We start from the raw sequence: 18,793 nt of genomic DNA, 5'->3' as shown, positions 1-18,793 counted from the left end.
TACTTGGGTAAATGGTTACATAATCACATGAGATCCAATTAATATGGAAGAGGTACAATACAATTGAAAAATCTTTATGATTTTAATTAATGATTAATAAACAAAATTTGGTATTTAAATTTACAATTGAAAAAAATTATGCTTTTAATTAATGATTACAAAATTTAGTATTTAATTTTAAAACCAGACAAAAAAATTATAAAGAATGTTACAAAATAGATTATCAATAAATTCTATGGAAGTGATCACGAGAGACTTGGGAAGTGCAATGTTAAATTTTTCAGAAGGTAATCATACCAAAAAAAAATTTAGAAATGATAGCTATAAATATAAAGTAAATGACATATAGCAATCTAAATGCAATGAAAGAATCAACCAAAGAAATAAGAAGATAAAAAAATAATTGAAGATAAATATATTATGTAATATTACAATACCACATCACAACTATTTATTTTGTTACGCATAACTTAAAATTTTTCATTTTTCATGCACACAAGTTATTTAATATTCATACATTATATAAGTATTTTGTTAGACGAATAATTATTTATTTCTAAAACAATTACAATATTACAGATCAATTTAATTTTTTACAGTTATTACAAACTTAAATAAAGTAAAAATAAAAAATCACTATTTCCGGACGTTTACGCACGGGGTCGTTTTCTAGTATATATAAAGTAATAAATGTATTCGAAAAAATCCAAAAATCAATGCATTAAAAGTCACTACATATGTTCCAAGTGCAAGGGAGTCCTTAAATGTACGTCATATCATAGTCATTATCTTAGAGCTACTATCTTAGAGCTACTATTCTGCAGGTCTTCAATTTTTAATCGTGGTCATGAACGAAAGATACCTAATAATGAAAAAAGAAATAAGGAGAATCAAATAATATATATTGACTGACTATTCAATGAAAGAAAAATTCAACTACTATACCAAAATCTTCATCAAGCATTGACAATCTGAGATCAGACGAATCAGTTTGTAATTCATACTTATGAGTTATGATATGAGATGGATAATCATGTTAGGTCCTGCAGTTTTGCTGGCTGATTATATTATTTAAAGATTATATGTCTTAGTTTTCTGATATTGACCATATAATTAATTTAAAGTTTCGTGTTAGATTATAAGCAGAAATAATAAAAAATTGTTTATTACATAGTTTTAAAATGTGGTGTGATTGATCAATCTAATTATACCGGTTTTTTCGTGATTCCAAAAAGGTTCTTATTCGATTTATTAGTTGTTGGCAATGGCAACACTATTTCAAGTTTTATATATTTAACTTCTATTAATTTGCTATGATTATATTTAAACTATATATTATTTTAATCAGGTTGTTACGAAGTACAAACCAACCTTGGAAAATTAATCTAAATTATACACAAATTTCAATTTAAAAAAAAAACTACCTTTATATATTTGAAAAACGATGCTCTTGTCCTGTTTATTGGAATTTCGCAATTATTTTTATATACTGCTGAATGTGTTTCTAACCTTTTTATAAATTTATCTTTTCGTATGTTTATTTTTACCAATTTGTAAGTATCTCAAATGTGGGTTTGCTTTTTTCTATAGTTGGATTTGTCTTTGTCTATGCATAGATTTGTCTTTACACTGCTGCCTCTAAAGGTGTGTATGTAGTCCTCAATGAATTAATTTTCGATAATTAATATAAACAAGAGGTAATTGGTCAGATACCTATATAAGAACCCTATATTGGCATTGTACCTATTGATTGACATAAATCAATTAGATCATACCATTTAATCAATAAGATGACGAGAATGCCCTTGAGTCTCCTTCTCTTCAACTTGCGCTTCTTCTTCTTTCGTCTCACATTTTCTTTCCTCTGGTCCCACCTGTTCTTTAGACTACACATCTTTCTTCTTACATCATATTTCCTCTTATTCTTTTTCTTCATATTCTATCTCTCGTCCAACTTGTTTTTTTTTGTCTTTTCTTTTTTTCCTCGATCAAGATTATAGATAAAAAAAAACAAAACACAATTTTGAGATTAGTTTTCCATCATTTTGAATTAGATTCAAACAAACCTAACAAACCTTGATGAAATTTTAAAATATTTTTTTTATTAAGATCTAAAAAAACAGCAGAAAAAAACGAAAAATTCAATAAAGTTAGTAGGCTTGTGGAGTTGCTAAAAAAAGAGTAAACTTGTGATAGTGATTTTATACATAATGAAAAACTGGTAAATATTTTTTCTATGTATATAATTAACAACAAGATAACTCATTGATGAATTGCCATCAAACACTTTACATTTTTTGTTAGCGACTAAACATATTTTAAACATGTTACAAATTTTGTTGACCTGAAATACTATATGTTACACGCTACGAATTTTGTTATCAAGTTATATTGATTTATAGAGCTTTAAACAAATCATTAATTTAATAATAAACTATATAATTTAGTATTATTTATCAATTTAATACATTATTTAACGGATAAAACATATAGTTAACCAGATAATATTAAAGTTAACGAGCAAAATAAAAACATTTACCATGTTATAAAACAAGTTAGCATGTTAACAATAATTGTATCGTATAACAAATATATTTAGAGGTTGATTGTTTATGGTTTTTCAAACAGATTTTGGTTTTTGTTTCTGTAAAAACCAATTTTTTTCCAATCAAGATTTTGTGAAAATGGATTCCCTAAAATGTAGGGAAACTAGATTTTGTAAGTAACTACCTATCTTCAAACAAAAGCCAAAAACCACATTTTCTTGGTTTTTGAACAGTGTACGTGGGTTTTGTTTTTTTTTTGTTTTTTTAAATATATTTAGGTATTAATATAATAAAAGTTAATAAGAAAAAAACTAAAGCGATAAAATAATAAGTATTCCAGATCACTAAATAGCTATATTTATTGGTATTTTCTCACGACAAGCATTATCTATTTAACTCATTTTTATTTTAAAAATAATATTAATTTTAGAAAACATCTATTATATAGAAGCTACATTTATATTATAAAAAAACACATGAATAAACATCAAAAAATTAAAAATCTTCATAGGTTATTGGAGTTTGATTAGATAAATTAATTTTAATTATTTAATTTATATACTATATTATAAATTTATATAAAATTTTTTAATAAAATTATAAACAGTTAATATTTTTGTTACAATCATTTAGATTTATTTTATTTTAATTATGTTTTATTTAAAAACATCTTATTAGTTTTTATGTTAAAATATTTGAACTACATAATTTTATGTATTTTACAATCTTTTAAAAACATAATTATTTTAAGTTTGTTTTTATTTTGTTTTTATAATATATATAACAGCCTAACTATTAATTTTGTATTTTTGTGGAGATATAAATTAAATTTATTTTAAATAGAGCCATTAATTTTTATTTTATAATTATTTTAAATAAATTTAAATATAATTTTATTGTTAGTGATAATAATAATAATATTTTGTATTTTATTGTATTTAGAAGAAATATTTTATTTTAATAATTTATTTTTCATTTTGAAAACCAAAAACCAAAATCTAATATCACCATTCAAGATTTTTGAAAAACCAAAATCTACAGCAAAAACAAAAACCAAAAATTAAAAACCAAAATCTATAAAAACTAAAAACTAAAATCCAAAAACCAAAATCTAAAAGCCAAAAACCACTTAAACAATCATCACCTTACTTTTATATATATGTTTTAACGTGCTAACATTAATGCTATTTTGAGAACACAAACAATAATAAAGATCAAAACAAAATTATTTAGAACTAGATATGGACACACAAATAAAATTATCTGAGAAAACAAATATGGTTGCTATACCAAATAATTGATATTACGTGTAGCGCACACCAATTAACCTAATGTGCATACTACCACAATCGAATGGTATGTCGATGTAGCACTTTAGGATCGAATCCACAGAGACCAACGATTACACTTTATTTCTATGGAATCAAAATCAAGCTAAGACAAATATGGGGTTTTGATTTAAGTAGTGACGTGCAAGTAAAGTAAATGATTGCAAAGAGTAAATTCAAATTAAAGAGAAGCCAGTCTAGGGTTACTTCACCGGGTGCTAAAACTTGTGAGCCATAGTTAAGCGTAAGTCTAGAACTCGGATCACTCAAGTAGAACATCCCGCTGTCGTGGTACTGCTCCCTATGCTGATCGATCTCACCGTCTAACTGTCGTTGAGGTGAGAAGCGATCGCAAGCAATAGAGATCAGGTCCGATAGGTTCACAAAACACCCTAATATCTACTTTCGCTGATTAGGGATGCAATGCTCATTCAAAACAGATCTAGCAACCTATTACACGGTTAATGAACAGGCTAAACCTATGATCTAACATTAAGCGGCCAGTTTAATGCAAGCAATAAGAACAGTTATGAATGAAGACAATCAATTGATTCACTTATCTATGTTTAGCTCACGAAATTAACACCCTAGAACCCTAGACAAGCTAGCCGACTACTCAGCCATGACACAAGAAAAGACAAGCATCAATACTGAATAATACTGCATAAAAATAACAGAAACAAGAGATAGAGTTCAGGGGTTCTTCTCTATGGAGAGAGATAACCTTCTCCCTTTACAAAGTAGCAAATCCCAAAGTAAAACCTCTAGAGTCTGTTTCTCTATGAAAAGTAACCTAGAATGATGTAGAAAAAATAGAAAAAGAAGTTATATCAAAGCCACAGGCGGCCAGAGAGAAAAACAAGGTAATTAGCGCAAATCCCGAGATGTTGTATTTTCTTTATTCGTCGGGAACAACCTCGGGATCACTCCGTCTGCTTGTTCCGCTTGATCGGGAACAGTCATCAGACTGTTCTACGTGAAAATCACCAAACTGCACTGATTTCTACCTCTTTTGTTCCAACAGGTCCATCTTCCATCCAGTGCAACTCAAGACCTGTAATGACTCGAAAAGGACTAGAAAGACTCGATAAAGACTTAAAAACCAATTAGAAAACATATATACAATGATGTATAAAACAACATATATCAATTCCCCAAGACTTAGATCCTTGTTTGTCCTCGAATAAGGCCAAGTATCAAGAACAGGGAGAAAGGTTTGAAAGTGTGGGAACTCTCCTATTCTCAGCAACCATACCTTAACCACGAATCTCTGAACCATACAAGCAGTAAACTAGGACAACACACCCTTACCAGAACCCCACTGACTGTTGTTCAAAAATCGGCTCCATACTCTACATCTCAAACCTGAAAAAGCAACACTATCGAGACAGAACTCCCTAAATTCATTTAAGAGCAGCGTGAGCTTCTCATCACAGGCACTATTCAGGGTAGACGGGCTAGGTGTGGAACAGGCTAATTTTATGGTGGAGCTAAAGAGTGTTTAGGGGCTACCAACTTTTCGTAGTGGATGCAGGATATCGCGCAAAATAGCCATGAGAGGACGGCTCCATTGATGTCCACAGCCCCTTACTCGTTTTGCTATCTCTGGAACGACTGTTCTTTTCGTTTGGGACAATCATCAGACTGCTCCGCTCGTCTGTCTGCTCCTCATCCCTTCATAATGATACCCACTCTTCTGCTCGACCTTCCCAGTGGCTCATGTATCCTGAATTCTTCTCCCTTTCCATCACCATATGCAAAATAAAACAATTTTTTTTTTAACAAAGCTGGTGGGGTGACGAAGAAGGAGGTAACATGTGATGTTTGGATTGCCACTGGTGGTTCTTCTGGTTCAAATCATTCTGGTTCTCCACCCATGTTCTTGCACAGCTCATTGGTAATGGAGCGGTTGCTCCCTTAATCTACTTGTTCTCTTTGTGACTGAATCAGCGCAGCAGTAACGAGTAAGAGGCTGCGTCGATCCTTTCCTCTCCGACCTTTTTGCACATATCTGCACATATAACACTGAAAAACAAATGCATGAAGGTGGAATAAAGGCTAAGGTGCAGGGTGGGAACTAGCTAAAGATGAGCTAGCCACTCAGGAACAACAAGATGGATATAAAGGATAAGAAGTCATGAGTGTTGTTCTCGTTTCCCTGATCTAGTGCACATAACAAGAAGAATTTCAGTCAATATTAGGTTCAAGTTAGGTGGAGTTAAGTCTATCCAGTGTAACCTGATCGGCTGAGAATTTCTCGAGAATCAAGTGAGATATGTCAGGGCGTTCCAGGTCCACATGTGTGTCTTTCGCCACTGCTAAGGTCACTGAATAAGATAACTAAAGCACGAGGTGGTTAGTGATCAATACATAATAAGGTCCTAATTCCCACAAATTTTTTACTGACTCGATCCTAAAAAATGACTCAGACTAACTCAAAAGATAAACAAAAAAAAGAAACAAGTTAGTAAACGATGAAGACCCTCCCCCAGACTTACTTCACAACGTCTCGGTGTAAAAATAAATCAGAAAGAAGGTGAAAACAAGAATATACATTTTTTTGGTCGAGATACTTACCTGGAGCGGGTGCTCCGAAAAATTCTGGGTGTTCTGTCGCCAGATTTTCACCTGGGATGGTTGTTCTTGGCTCCTAGAGAACATGGTGCTCCGTTTCTGCAACCCATTTTTCGAAGTATCTCGGATTTTTCTGTTTTTTTACCTGAAACTCAATAAACTAAAACAAAAATAAGCAAATAAAAACAAAACCAAGTTATATTTACACTTACCAGTGGGTTGCCTCCCACCAAGCGCTTGGTTAAAGTCACTACCTTGACTTGGTGACAGGGATCAGTCGGGTTGAGCATGAGGGCTTGTTCCAAAACAAGCTCCACAATCAGACATGTTCGGCTTCAAAACTCTGCTCAACAACCCTTTCACAGCAGCTTCTCCTTTCTCTTTCAGCTCATCAGTGAGAATAACTCTGACTTTAGAGAAAGGTTTAGAGGTACCCTTGCACTTTACCTCATACTCAATGGATTTCTCATCACACCAGTGAGGTGTCAAATTCATAGTACGATCTCCTTTGACCCTTTTCTTCTGGACTTTCTCTTTCACCCTTGCATTCCCACCGAGTTTCTTGGTATCAGTGTGAGGATCTCCATTCAGGACTTCCTTGAACTCACTATTTTTACCAAGCTCCTTCCTTGGAACAACCTTCAGCTTTTCTCCACTGAACACTGAGATGCAAGAGGCGTGTAGTTTCTGAAATCTGGTGGGAACAGTCTGATAGAAGACATTCTTGTTGATGTGGGAGAAGGAGACTCTCTTATTAGGCATATCAACGATTGCTCCCACTGTAGCCATAAATGTCATTCCTAAAATCAAAGGCATCTCATGATCCTTGTTCATCTCAACAACCTGAAATTCAGTATGGAGAACACAGTCCCCAACTTGGACAGGAAGGTTGCGAATGGTGCCATAAAGAACTGCTCTGGAAGAGTTTGCAAAAGTCAGAGTCACCTGAGAAGGCTCAACCTCAGTAATGCCCAACTTGTCTACAATCGCTTTTGAGACAAGATTCATACAAGATCCGGAGTCACAAAGAGCTTCCTTAAATTCTACTCCAGCAATGGAACATGGAAAAACAAACATCTCAGGGTCATCAACCTTAGGCAATACCTTCAGTGATGGTGTTAATGCTTCAGTAAAGAGAGCCTTAATTTCCTCTCGAGTCTCTCCACTGTTCTTGAAGACATGTGCAATGGCCGAATCTCCCAAGCTTGTTCAAATGAGATCTTTCGAGGAAGCCTTCTTACCATCTTCCTAAATCCAGCCAACTGCTCTGTATTAATGGGATCCATCAGATGTCGAGGTGGAAAAGGATAGGGAACCTTAGGAACATAGACTCGCACTGGTGGAATATCAGTAGATCCGTCGGGAGCGGGAGCAGTCACTCTAGAGCTAGTAGACTGCTCTGTTCTCTGTTCTGCGCCCAGAACAGTCTCAGCGAACAGTTGTTCCGCTTGTTTTTCCTCAGATTTCTCACGTCTCTGCTCGGTTGCATTACAGTGCTCAACCCTAGGATTCATCACACTCTTTCCACGAATGATCTCTTGTTGCCTTTTAACACTCTCAGTTGTTTGAGCAAGCTGTTCATCAATCCTCTTTATGTGGTTGTTCACAGTATCATACTTTGTATTCAGCTCAGTGAACATGTTGTCCATCCTGGTGTTGATGTTGGTGGTAACCTGATTCAGTGACTTGACCTGAAGTTGCTGGCTCTGGAGCATCTGCTGCATCATGATGTTCAGATTTTTCAGATCATCTGGCGGACTGTTCCCTGCAGTTGGAGCACTCGCGGCTGGAACAGCTTGCTGATTGCTCTGCGGGGTGGTGTTCTGATACCCAGATCCTTGTGCCTGGTTGTTCTGCAGTAGCTGATCGACCTTAGCTGTTAGCTCATCAATTTTCTGGGTGTGTACATTGTTCCCTTTCTTGGAGCGGTTGCTCTCCTGATTCTCATTGGCTGAGCTAGCTGCCATGTTCTCAATCAGCCTGAGCGCTCCATCAGTGGTCTGAGTCATGAAGTCTCCATTGCTCGAAGAGTTTAGAGCACCTTGGTATTTCCAGTCCACTCCATCTTAGAAAATGTCCATGAGGTAATCATCATCAAATCCATGGTGAGGGCATTCTCTCTGGTAGTCATTGAAGTGCTCCCATGCGTCACAAAAAGGCTCATCATGGAGCTATCTGAATGAGGTAATATTGTTCCTCAATGCAGCTGTTCTCGCCTTAGAGTATAAATGGTTGAGGAACGTTGATCGGACCTGTTCCCATGAAGTGAGAGAGCCGGTAGGGAGAGAGTTCAACCACCGTGCAGCTTTTCCATCAAGAGAGAATGGGAATAGCGTGCACTTGATGTAGTCTGGTGGCACACCATTCGCAAGAGTGAAACTGCAGACTTTTCGAAATTCTCAATATGCTCCATTGGAATTTCTGCAGAGAGACCAGAGAACACTTTTCTCTGCACCAGATCAATCAGAGCAGGCTTGATCTCGAAGTCCTGCCTGGTGCAGAGTGGAGGAACAATGGCAGAGCGCGTAGTAGGGATGTTTCGCGTAAGCTAAACAATTATTCAAGCATAGTTAAGCGTAAGTCTAGAACTCGGATCACTCAAGCAGAACATCCCGCTGTCGTGGTACTGCTCCCTATGCTGATCGATCTTACCGTCTAACTGTCGTTCAGGTGAGAAGCGATCGCAAGCAATAGAGATCAGGTCCGATAGGTTCACAAAACAGCCTAATATCTACTTTCGCTGATTAGGGATGCAATGCTCATTCAAAACAGATCTAGCAACCTATTACACGGTTAATGAACATGTTAAACCTATGATCTAACATTAAGCGGCCAGTTTAATGCAAGCAATAAGAACAGTTATGAATGAAGACAATCAATGGATTCACTTATCTATGTTTAGCTTACGAAATCAACACCCTAGAACCCTAGACAAGCTAGCCGACTACTCAGCCATGACACAAGAAAAGACAAGCATCAATACTGAATAATACTGCATAAAAATAACAGAAACAAGAGATAGGGTTCAGGGATTCTTCTCTATGGAGAGAGATAGCCTTCTCCCTTTACAAAGTAGCAAATCCCAAAGTAAAAAGCTCTAGAGTCTGTTTCTCTATGAAAAGTAACATAGAATGATGTAGAAAAAATAGAAAAAGAAGTTATATCAAAGCCACAGGCGGCCAGAGAGAAAAACAAGGTAATTAGGGCAAATCCCGAGATGTTCTATTTTCTTTATTCGTCGGGAATAACCTCGGGATCACTCCGTCTGCTTGTTCCACTTGATCGGGAACAGTCATCAGACTGTTCTACGTGAAAATCACCAAACTGCACTGATTTCTACCTCTTTTGTTCCAACAGGTCCATCTTCCATCCAGTGCAACTCCAGACCTGTAATGACTCGAAAATGACTAGAAATACTCGATAAAGACTTAAAAACCAATTAGAAAACATATATACAATGATGTATAAAACAACATATATCAATAATCGAAAGAACAGATCCGACAACAGAAGCACAAAACAAACAACCCAACCGAAGAAAATGGTCGATAGAAAATCACAGCTGATGTAAGCTTTTAACTGAATCACCTTTCCTTCTCTCATTCATCGATATCAAACCACGTGTCACCTAACAAAACATGTACCGCATAACAAATTATGTATCAGAGAATAAATCATTTAACGAACAACATATTTATTCACACCAAATTACCAAATCCATTTATCAGCAAAACAAACCAAGAATAAAAAATATATATATGCTAGCAAACCATTTACCAAAACATTTATCAGCTACACCATTTGTGTATCAATTAATGACAAAAATTTTTTGTAACATCATACCAACTATTTAACAATTTTTTATATCAAATTATGTACCAACTAACAAAATATGTATCATCTACACAAATCGTGTAACAATTAGTGACAAATCTTTTGTATCAGCTAACAAAATATGTAGCAAATACCAAATCATTTGTCGGATAACAAACGATTGATGAAACAAAATATATCAGATAACAAATCTTAGACCAATATCAAGTTTAGACAATCAAAGTGAAAAATAACATCAAACATATAACAGAATCACTGTAAATTAATATTCATTCATGACAAAAAAAACATGCTCAAATAAGTAAGGAGTAAAAGAAATAATAATAAAAAGTTACCAGCAATAAAAGCATAGTCATGAGTTTGATGTTCCTCTGTTTTGCTTTTGATATTAAATTATTATCAAACCATCTTCTTGAACATGAACAACTTTATTTTAGAACATTCTTAATAAAAAGAACAATTTATTATGATTGAAAAGCAATTTATATGATTTATAGAAAAAAATTACAGAAAATCAATGGAAGAAAAAAAAGAGAATCGGAGGAAAAATGAGATTACCAGAGGAAACAAAGCGCTGGGGTAAAGGAGAAGAGAGGAGAGAGGTAGAAGATTGAAAAATAATTAAAAATCAAAAGATATCTTTTGGTAATCGTATTGTTTTTGTCTGGAGAGAGTTCTTTCAGCATGTGGCAGTGAGTTCTGACACATCTTCATGTAGTTCTGCGCATAGAGGAGTAGGGGCAATTACGGAACGAAAAAATCTAGTTTATGAGATGTGGTAAGTATTGAATTTGGTCTCTTTATATGGATATAGAGGCCAATTTTCTCTATAAACAAATTGTTGACAAAAAATAAACCAAAAAAAAAATGTAAGACAAAGTGTGAAATTATAAGAGTAGTTGCCGTTCAGCATTACGTATTACGAGTTTTGCTTTTGCCAACCTACTTGTTAAGATTAAGTGCATCGACACAAACTGATAAGACGAAGAACGATGTTCCCAGATATATTTCTCCTTTTGTTTTACATTAGTCTAACTCTAAATATAGGACACTGCGTAGAATAGAAACTGCGTTATTGAAAATTAAACTGACATATTGGAAAAGTCAAATTAAGAGAGAAGGAATAGTCGATAATTCATTTCCCACATTGATCAAGTTGTAGACAAGTACACAACTAACGCCGATATTAATTTTCATCCCAGCTACTCTACTATAGTTTTTAATTTTTGGGGCGATGTTATTATCATGGGAAATTCACAAGATTTATGTTGTGTTTGAATTTTCTTTCTTATAAAAATAATTTTATATATTAGAGGTACATTATCTTATTTCCAATCAAATATCACTTACTATTAATAAATGTAAAGCAAGTATATATGATTAACAAATAGAAACTTATTTAAGTCTGGAACAATCAAACTATTAGGTATGTGAAGCTATAAAGAACTTATTTCATGAAAATTTATTAACCTTAAGAACTCATATTCAATAACTTATAAGGTGATTCCAACTTCTCCACCTAATTGTTTGTTGTCTATGCTTTTTTGGTTAACACTTATTACCCTACTTCGGTTTACTATGTTTATTGGGAAAAAACTACTCTTGTTTGCAATGTGAATGCTTGTCCAAAATAATTGACAGGTGCTAAGTTGCATTCATCAATAATTTATATGACTAACGTCAACCGAATCCCTTCATCAATCACTATTCATATGGTGTCTTCTTACACCTAGATATTGTATAAACAGATTGTGACTTAAACAGTCTGTTTACATAACTAATTACTACCTTACCAAATGTCGACAAAACAAATTTACGACTCTTACAAGTTTATAAAATCAAGGTCCTGATGATAGGCTAATCGCTTTTTAGTGTTAATTTATCTGATAAGCTCATAATTGTTATTAATACATCGTAAATTTTTTTTTCTTTTTTTTCTGAATTATACAGAACTATTTTGGTCCCACAGAAATGTTCAGAGTAGTTATGTTTTGCCATATATCGGTTCTCTGTCTTTAACGATGCCAAAATGTTAATCTGGTGGTTTCACCGTATTGGACATTTATCCTCAAGTTAATCACCACCAGACCACAAACCCTGATTTACATACTAGATTTTCTTAGACATTTAAATTTGTTAATATGTTAAAAATTACGTTATATATGTATTATTCAGTCAACCCTTCTAATTGTAGCCCCTGCACCTAATATAAGACATGTCTTTGTCGAGACATTTTTTCTGGAAAATTATAATAGGTACTATACCGGTTGAAAAAAAAAAAAAAATATATCAAGGTATTAACTGCGATACCAGATTGTAGTATTTGTGGTGCAGAGGAAAAATTCACTACTCGTGTTTTCTTTTGAATATCTTCCAATTTTGTAAATTTTGGTTTTGTCAAAAAAAAATATATGTTCCGAGCATTTTCTCATCTTCTTCGATTTACTAATATAGATTATCTCTTCTGAAAATTCCCGAAAAATATGATTTTAGTATTCTTTTTTTTAGTCATTTGGTATGTATATTTAAAAAAAAAACAGAAATGATAAGATTTACAACAATAAGAATAGTAACCTGCAAGAAATACTTCGGATAGCGGAAGTGGAGGAAACAATGTGAGCAGAGGCTCAGATTACGGTTCCCGAAAGGCACAAACTGGTTCTCATGACGTTTGATTGGCGATCTTTAAGATATTCCAGAATATGTTTTTTCAATGGTGCATGGATGGAACAAGATAGTTTTTCGGGACATAGGGATTCTGTAGAACTGTAGGTTCAGATAAGAAGATGATGGGAGAGATGAATCTCTGAATGAACATATCAGCTTTACATGCAGAATGTAAAGCTTTGATATGGATTTTTGCTTTTTTGTGATATGGATTATGACGTGTATGAAAACTTTTAATTTTCAGATATAGTTTTTCCAACATGTTGTTCTCAATTGCTGAAGATGTTGTTCTCAATTGCTGAAGGTGGTATCATCACCTAAAAAATAACTAACTTTTTCTATGCACTTAGAAGAATTCCGTCGCAATAAAACTCTATTTTTCATCTTCAAAATCTAACATATTTCAAAGCTCACAATTTAGTGGTGATAAGCTTGCACAAGGTGCTAAGAATTTTTTTAGTGCTATGTTTTATGTCGATTATATGCATGGCTATCTAAACTGGTATGACATACATCATAATTCAGTTATTGTTGTAAGAAAAAAGATTCCATAAATGTGAACATTTTATTTTCTTCTACATCCTAATATAGTCAACATCCTTTCAAAAATTTCTACGTCATGTTTCTAAGTATTAAACTCAATACCAGGATAATCATCCACTCCATGCATTGAATTAATTGCCATTTCCATAATATAAAATCCATATAAATATTTGTAAAAAGATAAAGCATAGCTTCTACGTCCAACCTTCCCCTCTCTAACTCTATTTACTCTACAAGTCAACGCCAGCAACAACCTTCTTTGCCCTCTTTCTCTCTCTCTCTCTCCTCCTTTCACGCACACTTCGTGGCTAATATATTCCAACCAGAAGCAACCCTCTCGAACACACACTTCTCTCCTAAAACCCAAAAAAATGGTGGTTGCAACACCTGGTGGCTCAGTGAAGAGCTTAACCATCCAAATCCTAACAGGAAGATGGTTTATGTTCTTTGGGAGTCTCTGGATCATGTCGGCGGCTGGAGCCACTTACATGTTCAGTCTCTACTCAGGAGATATAAAGACAACCTTAGGCTACGACCAAACCACTCTTAACCTCCTCAGTTTCTTCAAAGATCTGGGAGCCAACGTTGGAGTCCTTGCGGGTCTAATCAACGAGGTGACTCCTCCTTGGTTCATCCTCATAATAGGAGCTGTACTTAACTTCTTTGGCTACTTCATGATTTGGCTAGCCGTCACAAAACGAATCTCGAAGCCCCAAGTTTGGCATATGTGTCTCTATATCTGCGTAGGAGCCAACTCACAGTCGTTCGCTAATACTGGATCTCTCGTCACGTGCGTTAAGAACTTCCCGGAGTCACGTGGTGTCGTCTTGGGGATTCTTAAGGGGTATGTGGGTCTTAGTGGCGCCATTATCACACAGCTCTACCATGCCTTTTATGGAGAAGACACCAAGTCTCTCATCTTGATGATTGGTAATTATCACTTTTAAATAAATTTATGCAACCATATGGTTAATGGTATGAAACAGAGAAAAACAGAGGTCAATGATTATTATCAATGTTCAGACGGACGCTTCTAAAGTATCATTTTAAGAAATCGTTTAATTATTTTACTGATTATTTCTGAGTTTAATTGCTGCAAGACCGATTTTTAAAATACTTATTATTATTATTATTATTATTATTATTATTATTATTATTATTATTATTATTATTATTATTATTATTATTATTAGTAGTAGTATTATTATTATTATATTATTATTGATTAGCCCATTTGATAAAATATGATCTCAAGAAAAGGTGAAAACTGAAACTAAAATTTTTTTTTGTGAATAATGAATAAAAAATCTTGTATCCAGACTAAGTGTATGATTTAATTGTACATGTAGGTTGGTTACCTGCAGCAGTCTCGTTTGCTTTCTTGAGGACAATAAGGAATATGAAGGTGGTGAGACAGACAAATGAGCTAAAAGTCTTCTACAACTTCCTCTACATATCTCTCGGGCTCGCCACATTTCTCATGGTGGCTATCATCACCGACAAACTCTCTGGCTTTACACGGAGTGAGTATGGAGGCAGCGCAGCCGTGGTGATCATCTTGCTTGTTTTGCCGATCTTAGTTGTCGTATGGGAAGAAAAGAAGCTTTGGACTGATAAACAAGTCGCCTTAAACGATCCAGCACCGATCAATATCGTCACGGAGAAACCGAACCTAGACTCATCAGAAGTCAAAGATGATAATGAAAGGTCAACGGAGGTGGAGAGTGCCAAAACGGCGTCGTGTTGGACGACTATGTTTAGTCCACCGGAGAGAGGAGATGACTATACGATATTGCAAGCGTTGTTTAGCGTGGACATGTTGATTTTGTTCTTAGCGACCATATGTGGCGTGGGAGGGACCTTGACGGCCATAGACAACTTGGGTCAGATAGGGGGCTCATTGGGTTATCCAAAGAGAAGTGTAAGCACGTTTGTGTCGCTTGTGAGTATATGGAACTACTTTGGTCGTGTAGTTTCAGGAGTGGTCTCTGAGATATTCTTGATCAAATATAGATTCCCAAGGCCTCTAATGCTCACACTGATCCTTCTCTTGTCCTGCGCCGGTCACCTCCTCATTGCTTTTAACGTCCCTGGTGGACTCTACGTCGCATCGGTCATCATAGGGTTCTCTTTTGGTGCGCAGTGGCCGCTTTTGTTTGCTATCATCTCCGAGATTTTCGGGCTTAAGTACTACTCTACGTTGTATAACTTTGGTTCGGTCGCAAGCCCGATCGGGTCTTACTTGCTAAACGTACGGGTGGCGGGTTATTTGTACGACGTGGAGGCCGAGAAGCAGAACAATGCGTTAAAGATACCTAGAATCGATGGGAGAGATTTGACTTGCACGGGCACTGCTTGTTTTAAATTGTCTTTTATTATAATTACCGCGGTAACTCTGTTTGGTGTATTGGTCTCGATGATTCTGGTGATCCGGACCAGGAAGTTTTACAAAAGTGATATCTACAAGAAGTTTAGAGAAAAAGCATTGGCTACTGAGATGGAAATGTCAGCGCCGGCGCCAGCAAGATCGACGGTGGAGGAAGCAAAAAAAGGATAGATAATATTAATGGCAAAGTCTTAGGCAAAGGAGGGAAAAGCTGTTAAGTGGATGACTGTTATGCTAGATATGGTGAAGTTGTTTGTAAAAAACATATTATATGTTCACTATGTAAGGCTATTGAATTTGAAACCCACAGTCCATCACACTTGTTTTCTTTTGAAAAGCAATAATTTATTTGAAGTTTTCATCGTTTTGTGTTTTGGGAGATTTGGATAGTAGTGAAAGGGTAAAATTTGGAGATAGGTAAGGGTCATGGGTCAGCTAATGAGTTAGACTTATGATTTTGTGAGCCACAAGTAGCGACTTTGAATAAATCATTAAAGGATAAAGAACTAAATTATTGCAAGTGGTTAGACTTGGTCACGTGTGTTGTTGATACGACTTGGACTTTATTGTCGGTCTACACTTGCGTAATGTAAATCTAGAACGAGTGCGTCACAATGATATGTGAAGAGTTGAAAAGGTAAATGCGACCATTTTTTTTAAACGTGCAACATTTCTAGAAATTTATGTATTCAAAAGTTAGATGTCTCAAACTTTAAGTGAGTGTGTAGTAGATTAAAAAGGATACAATTCGTGAAACTGCTTCACGCTTATAGTGGATATATAGTTATGTTGTAGATAAAGAATCGAACAAGAAAACCAAAAAAAAAGTTGAAATGTGTATTCATTAGATCAGAGTGCCATACTTATATAGTTATATTATCATTATTTAAATTATTGTGTATTCAAATGTTTGGTGGAAAATGATTGTGTATTTCAAATACTTTATGACTCTATGCTCTATATAAATTAATTGGTTAAAAGAACTTCTTATTAAAATGTTAAGTAGAGAATATAAACACATAATGTCCAATCCGATTACATGGCAATAGCATCCTACATTAATTATCAGGACCAGGTCCAAGAATCTCGGATCAGAGTTAGTGGTAACGTTCATGTGTCGGAAAAATAAAGCATTTATTGATAGTTATGTTTTTTATGTCTAATATTTCTTCCATTTCAAAAAGATCCATATTCCAGAAAAAAAATTTGTTTCAAAAATATATATTTTCAATACAATATTCGTCAAACTAAAATAAAAAATTGTAAAATTCAAAAACATTAGTTGTATTTTATAAAATCTTACTTATTGGTTTATATAGAAAAATATAAAATTACAGAAAACTATGCATTTATAACTAAGTTTTAATATGTTTCATTAAAAAATATTAAAATTTTAGAACATAAATTTTTTGAAACGGAAGAAATATTATTTTATATTAATCAATAATAATTGAAAATCATAATAATAATGGAAGTAACAAACTTATAACGTACTATTTTATAGTCAGAGGAATCAGAAAAATATGTATATTCCATGTATGACACCATGTATGACACCGTTTCAAATTATGTATCAACTATTAAACAATCATATCATATACTTACATGATTTGATATATTAAAGAAGATGGAGGATTCGTCTGAAATGTATATTCAAAATTAATATCCAATTTTTTCAAAGTGTTTTAGGTTTTTTTTTTAACTGAATTAAACTTTATTTACATTTCAGATAAATAATGTTTTAATTAGTTTTGATCAATAAATCAGTTTATAATTTCATTTTATAAAATTTTATCTTCAATTTTTTATATTTAAGTATATTATTAATATTTACTAAAAATGATGCTAAGAAGATGAAAATAAATATTATGATGATATGATAGTATTGTGAAATGATAAAATGATGATTATGCAGATAAAGTAAATAAAGATAATGAAATGATGTTGTGAGGAGGATACCATTACAATGATGTGGAAGTTGGTATTTACTATTTAGTTTCAAATGATTCATATTTTAAAAGATATATATATATATATATATGTATTTACATTTCCAATGCATGTAGTAGTGGTAAATTCTAGATTTTAAAATATTAATTTTAATTGAATTCTGATTGGATAAAAGTTATGAAAAATAGCTAAATCACAAAATATAACATTTATAATCAAAATTTAACATGTTTTAAAAATATATGCGAAACTTTATAAAATATATTGTTTTGGTACTGAGGATGTATAAGTTAAAGATGATGATGAAAATATGATGATATAAATGATAAATGACTAATGAAGGTATGTTTAGCTTTTATGATGAAATAATAAATTTCATTCAAAATGTAATATTTAATATATATTATGAGAGATCATTGTTTTTTTAGTAACTTTGAAATTGAATATATAAGTTTAAAGTAAATGTAATAAATATTATAATGGGTTTTGTCCAATTTAAAAGTTTTGGGTTTTGTTGCATTAAAAAAAAAAAAGAGTTTTTGGGGTTTGAGAGGAAGTTTAAAACCCAACCCAGCCACATAGCCGGTTAGGACTGATAAATGCCCAGTATGGAAAACCCAAATCAGGGAGAATCGGCTTTTAATTATTAATACCTGAAGCCCAATATTGGTTAGCTAAACAAAAATGGATTTGGTTTAGCAAAAGTATAACACGTTGGTCCCAGGCCCGTCTCAAAGTAAACATAGATCCTATGCAAACCCATTATTTTCAACTCATTTTGAGGTTCATATTGATTTGTTTTTGTCGAGAGTTATATTTCATTAAAAGCCCAACTGGGCTAAATTACAAGTAATGATAATGGCCCAAATCTCACCCTTACAAACTCAGAAAACTGAAGTTACTAAGCCCAAAGGTTGAGAAGCCCAATATATTGACCGCTCCACCGCTTCAAGTGCTACGCAATC

The 18,793-nt window shown here is 33.7% G+C and overlaps 1 protein-coding gene, 1 long non-coding RNA gene and 1 other non-coding gene across 4 annotated transcripts; 2 read left to right on the top strand and 1 right to left on the bottom strand.

The window, feature by feature from the left end:
- Window positions 1–8,545: 8,545 nt before the first annotated feature.
- Window positions 8,546–8,652, top strand: LOC130512129 (small nucleolar RNA R71). Its single transcript, XR_008945690.1, has one exon. It is a non-coding gene; the product is annotated as a small nucleolar RNA R71 (small nucleolar RNA).
- A 768-nt stretch (window positions 8,653–9,420) lies between these two features.
- On the bottom strand, window positions 9,421–11,270 carry LOC108853474 (uncharacterized). Of its 2 annotated transcripts, XR_001949728.2 has the most exons (3): window positions 10,841–11,270; window positions 10,037–10,076; window positions 9,421–9,835 (listed from the first exon to the last, which is right to left on the bottom strand). It is a non-coding gene; the product is annotated as an uncharacterized LOC108853474 (long non-coding RNA). The 2 variants fall into 2 exon arrangements; XR_008945118.1 differs by having other exon boundaries at window positions 9,421–10,076.
- Window positions 11,271–13,721: 2,451 nt separating this feature from the next.
- On the top strand, window positions 13,722–16,241 carry LOC108848789 (protein NUCLEAR FUSION DEFECTIVE 4). Its single transcript, XM_018622223.2, has 2 exons — window positions 13,722–14,422; window positions 14,842–16,241. Exons 1-2 carry the CDS (start codon window positions 13,864–13,866, stop codon window positions 16,047–16,049), a joined length of 1,767 nt encoding a protein of 588 aa, XP_018477725.1. The 5' UTR covers window positions 13,722–13,863; the 3' UTR covers window positions 16,050–16,241.
- Window positions 16,242–18,793: the final 2,552 nt, after the last annotated feature.

The sequence above is a fragment of the Raphanus sativus genome, chromosome 4, assembly GCF_000801105.2.
Source record: "Raphanus sativus cultivar WK10039 chromosome 4, ASM80110v3, whole genome shotgun sequence".
Taxonomy (NCBI): domain Eukaryota; kingdom Viridiplantae; phylum Streptophyta; class Magnoliopsida; order Brassicales; family Brassicaceae; genus Raphanus; species Raphanus sativus.
This window is presented reverse-complemented; position numbering and strand designations above follow the sequence as displayed.

Bases quoted from the DNA above. Each gene is read 5' to 3' on its own strand.
- LOC108848789 (XM_018622223.2), top strand. From the start codon at position 13,864: ATGGTGGTTGCAACACCTGGTGGCTCAGTGAAGAGCTTAACCATCCAA. The intron at 14,423-14,841 runs GTAATTATCACT...TTGTACATGTAG, and splicing joins GTCTCTCATCTTGATGATTG to GTTGGTTACCTGCAGCAGTC.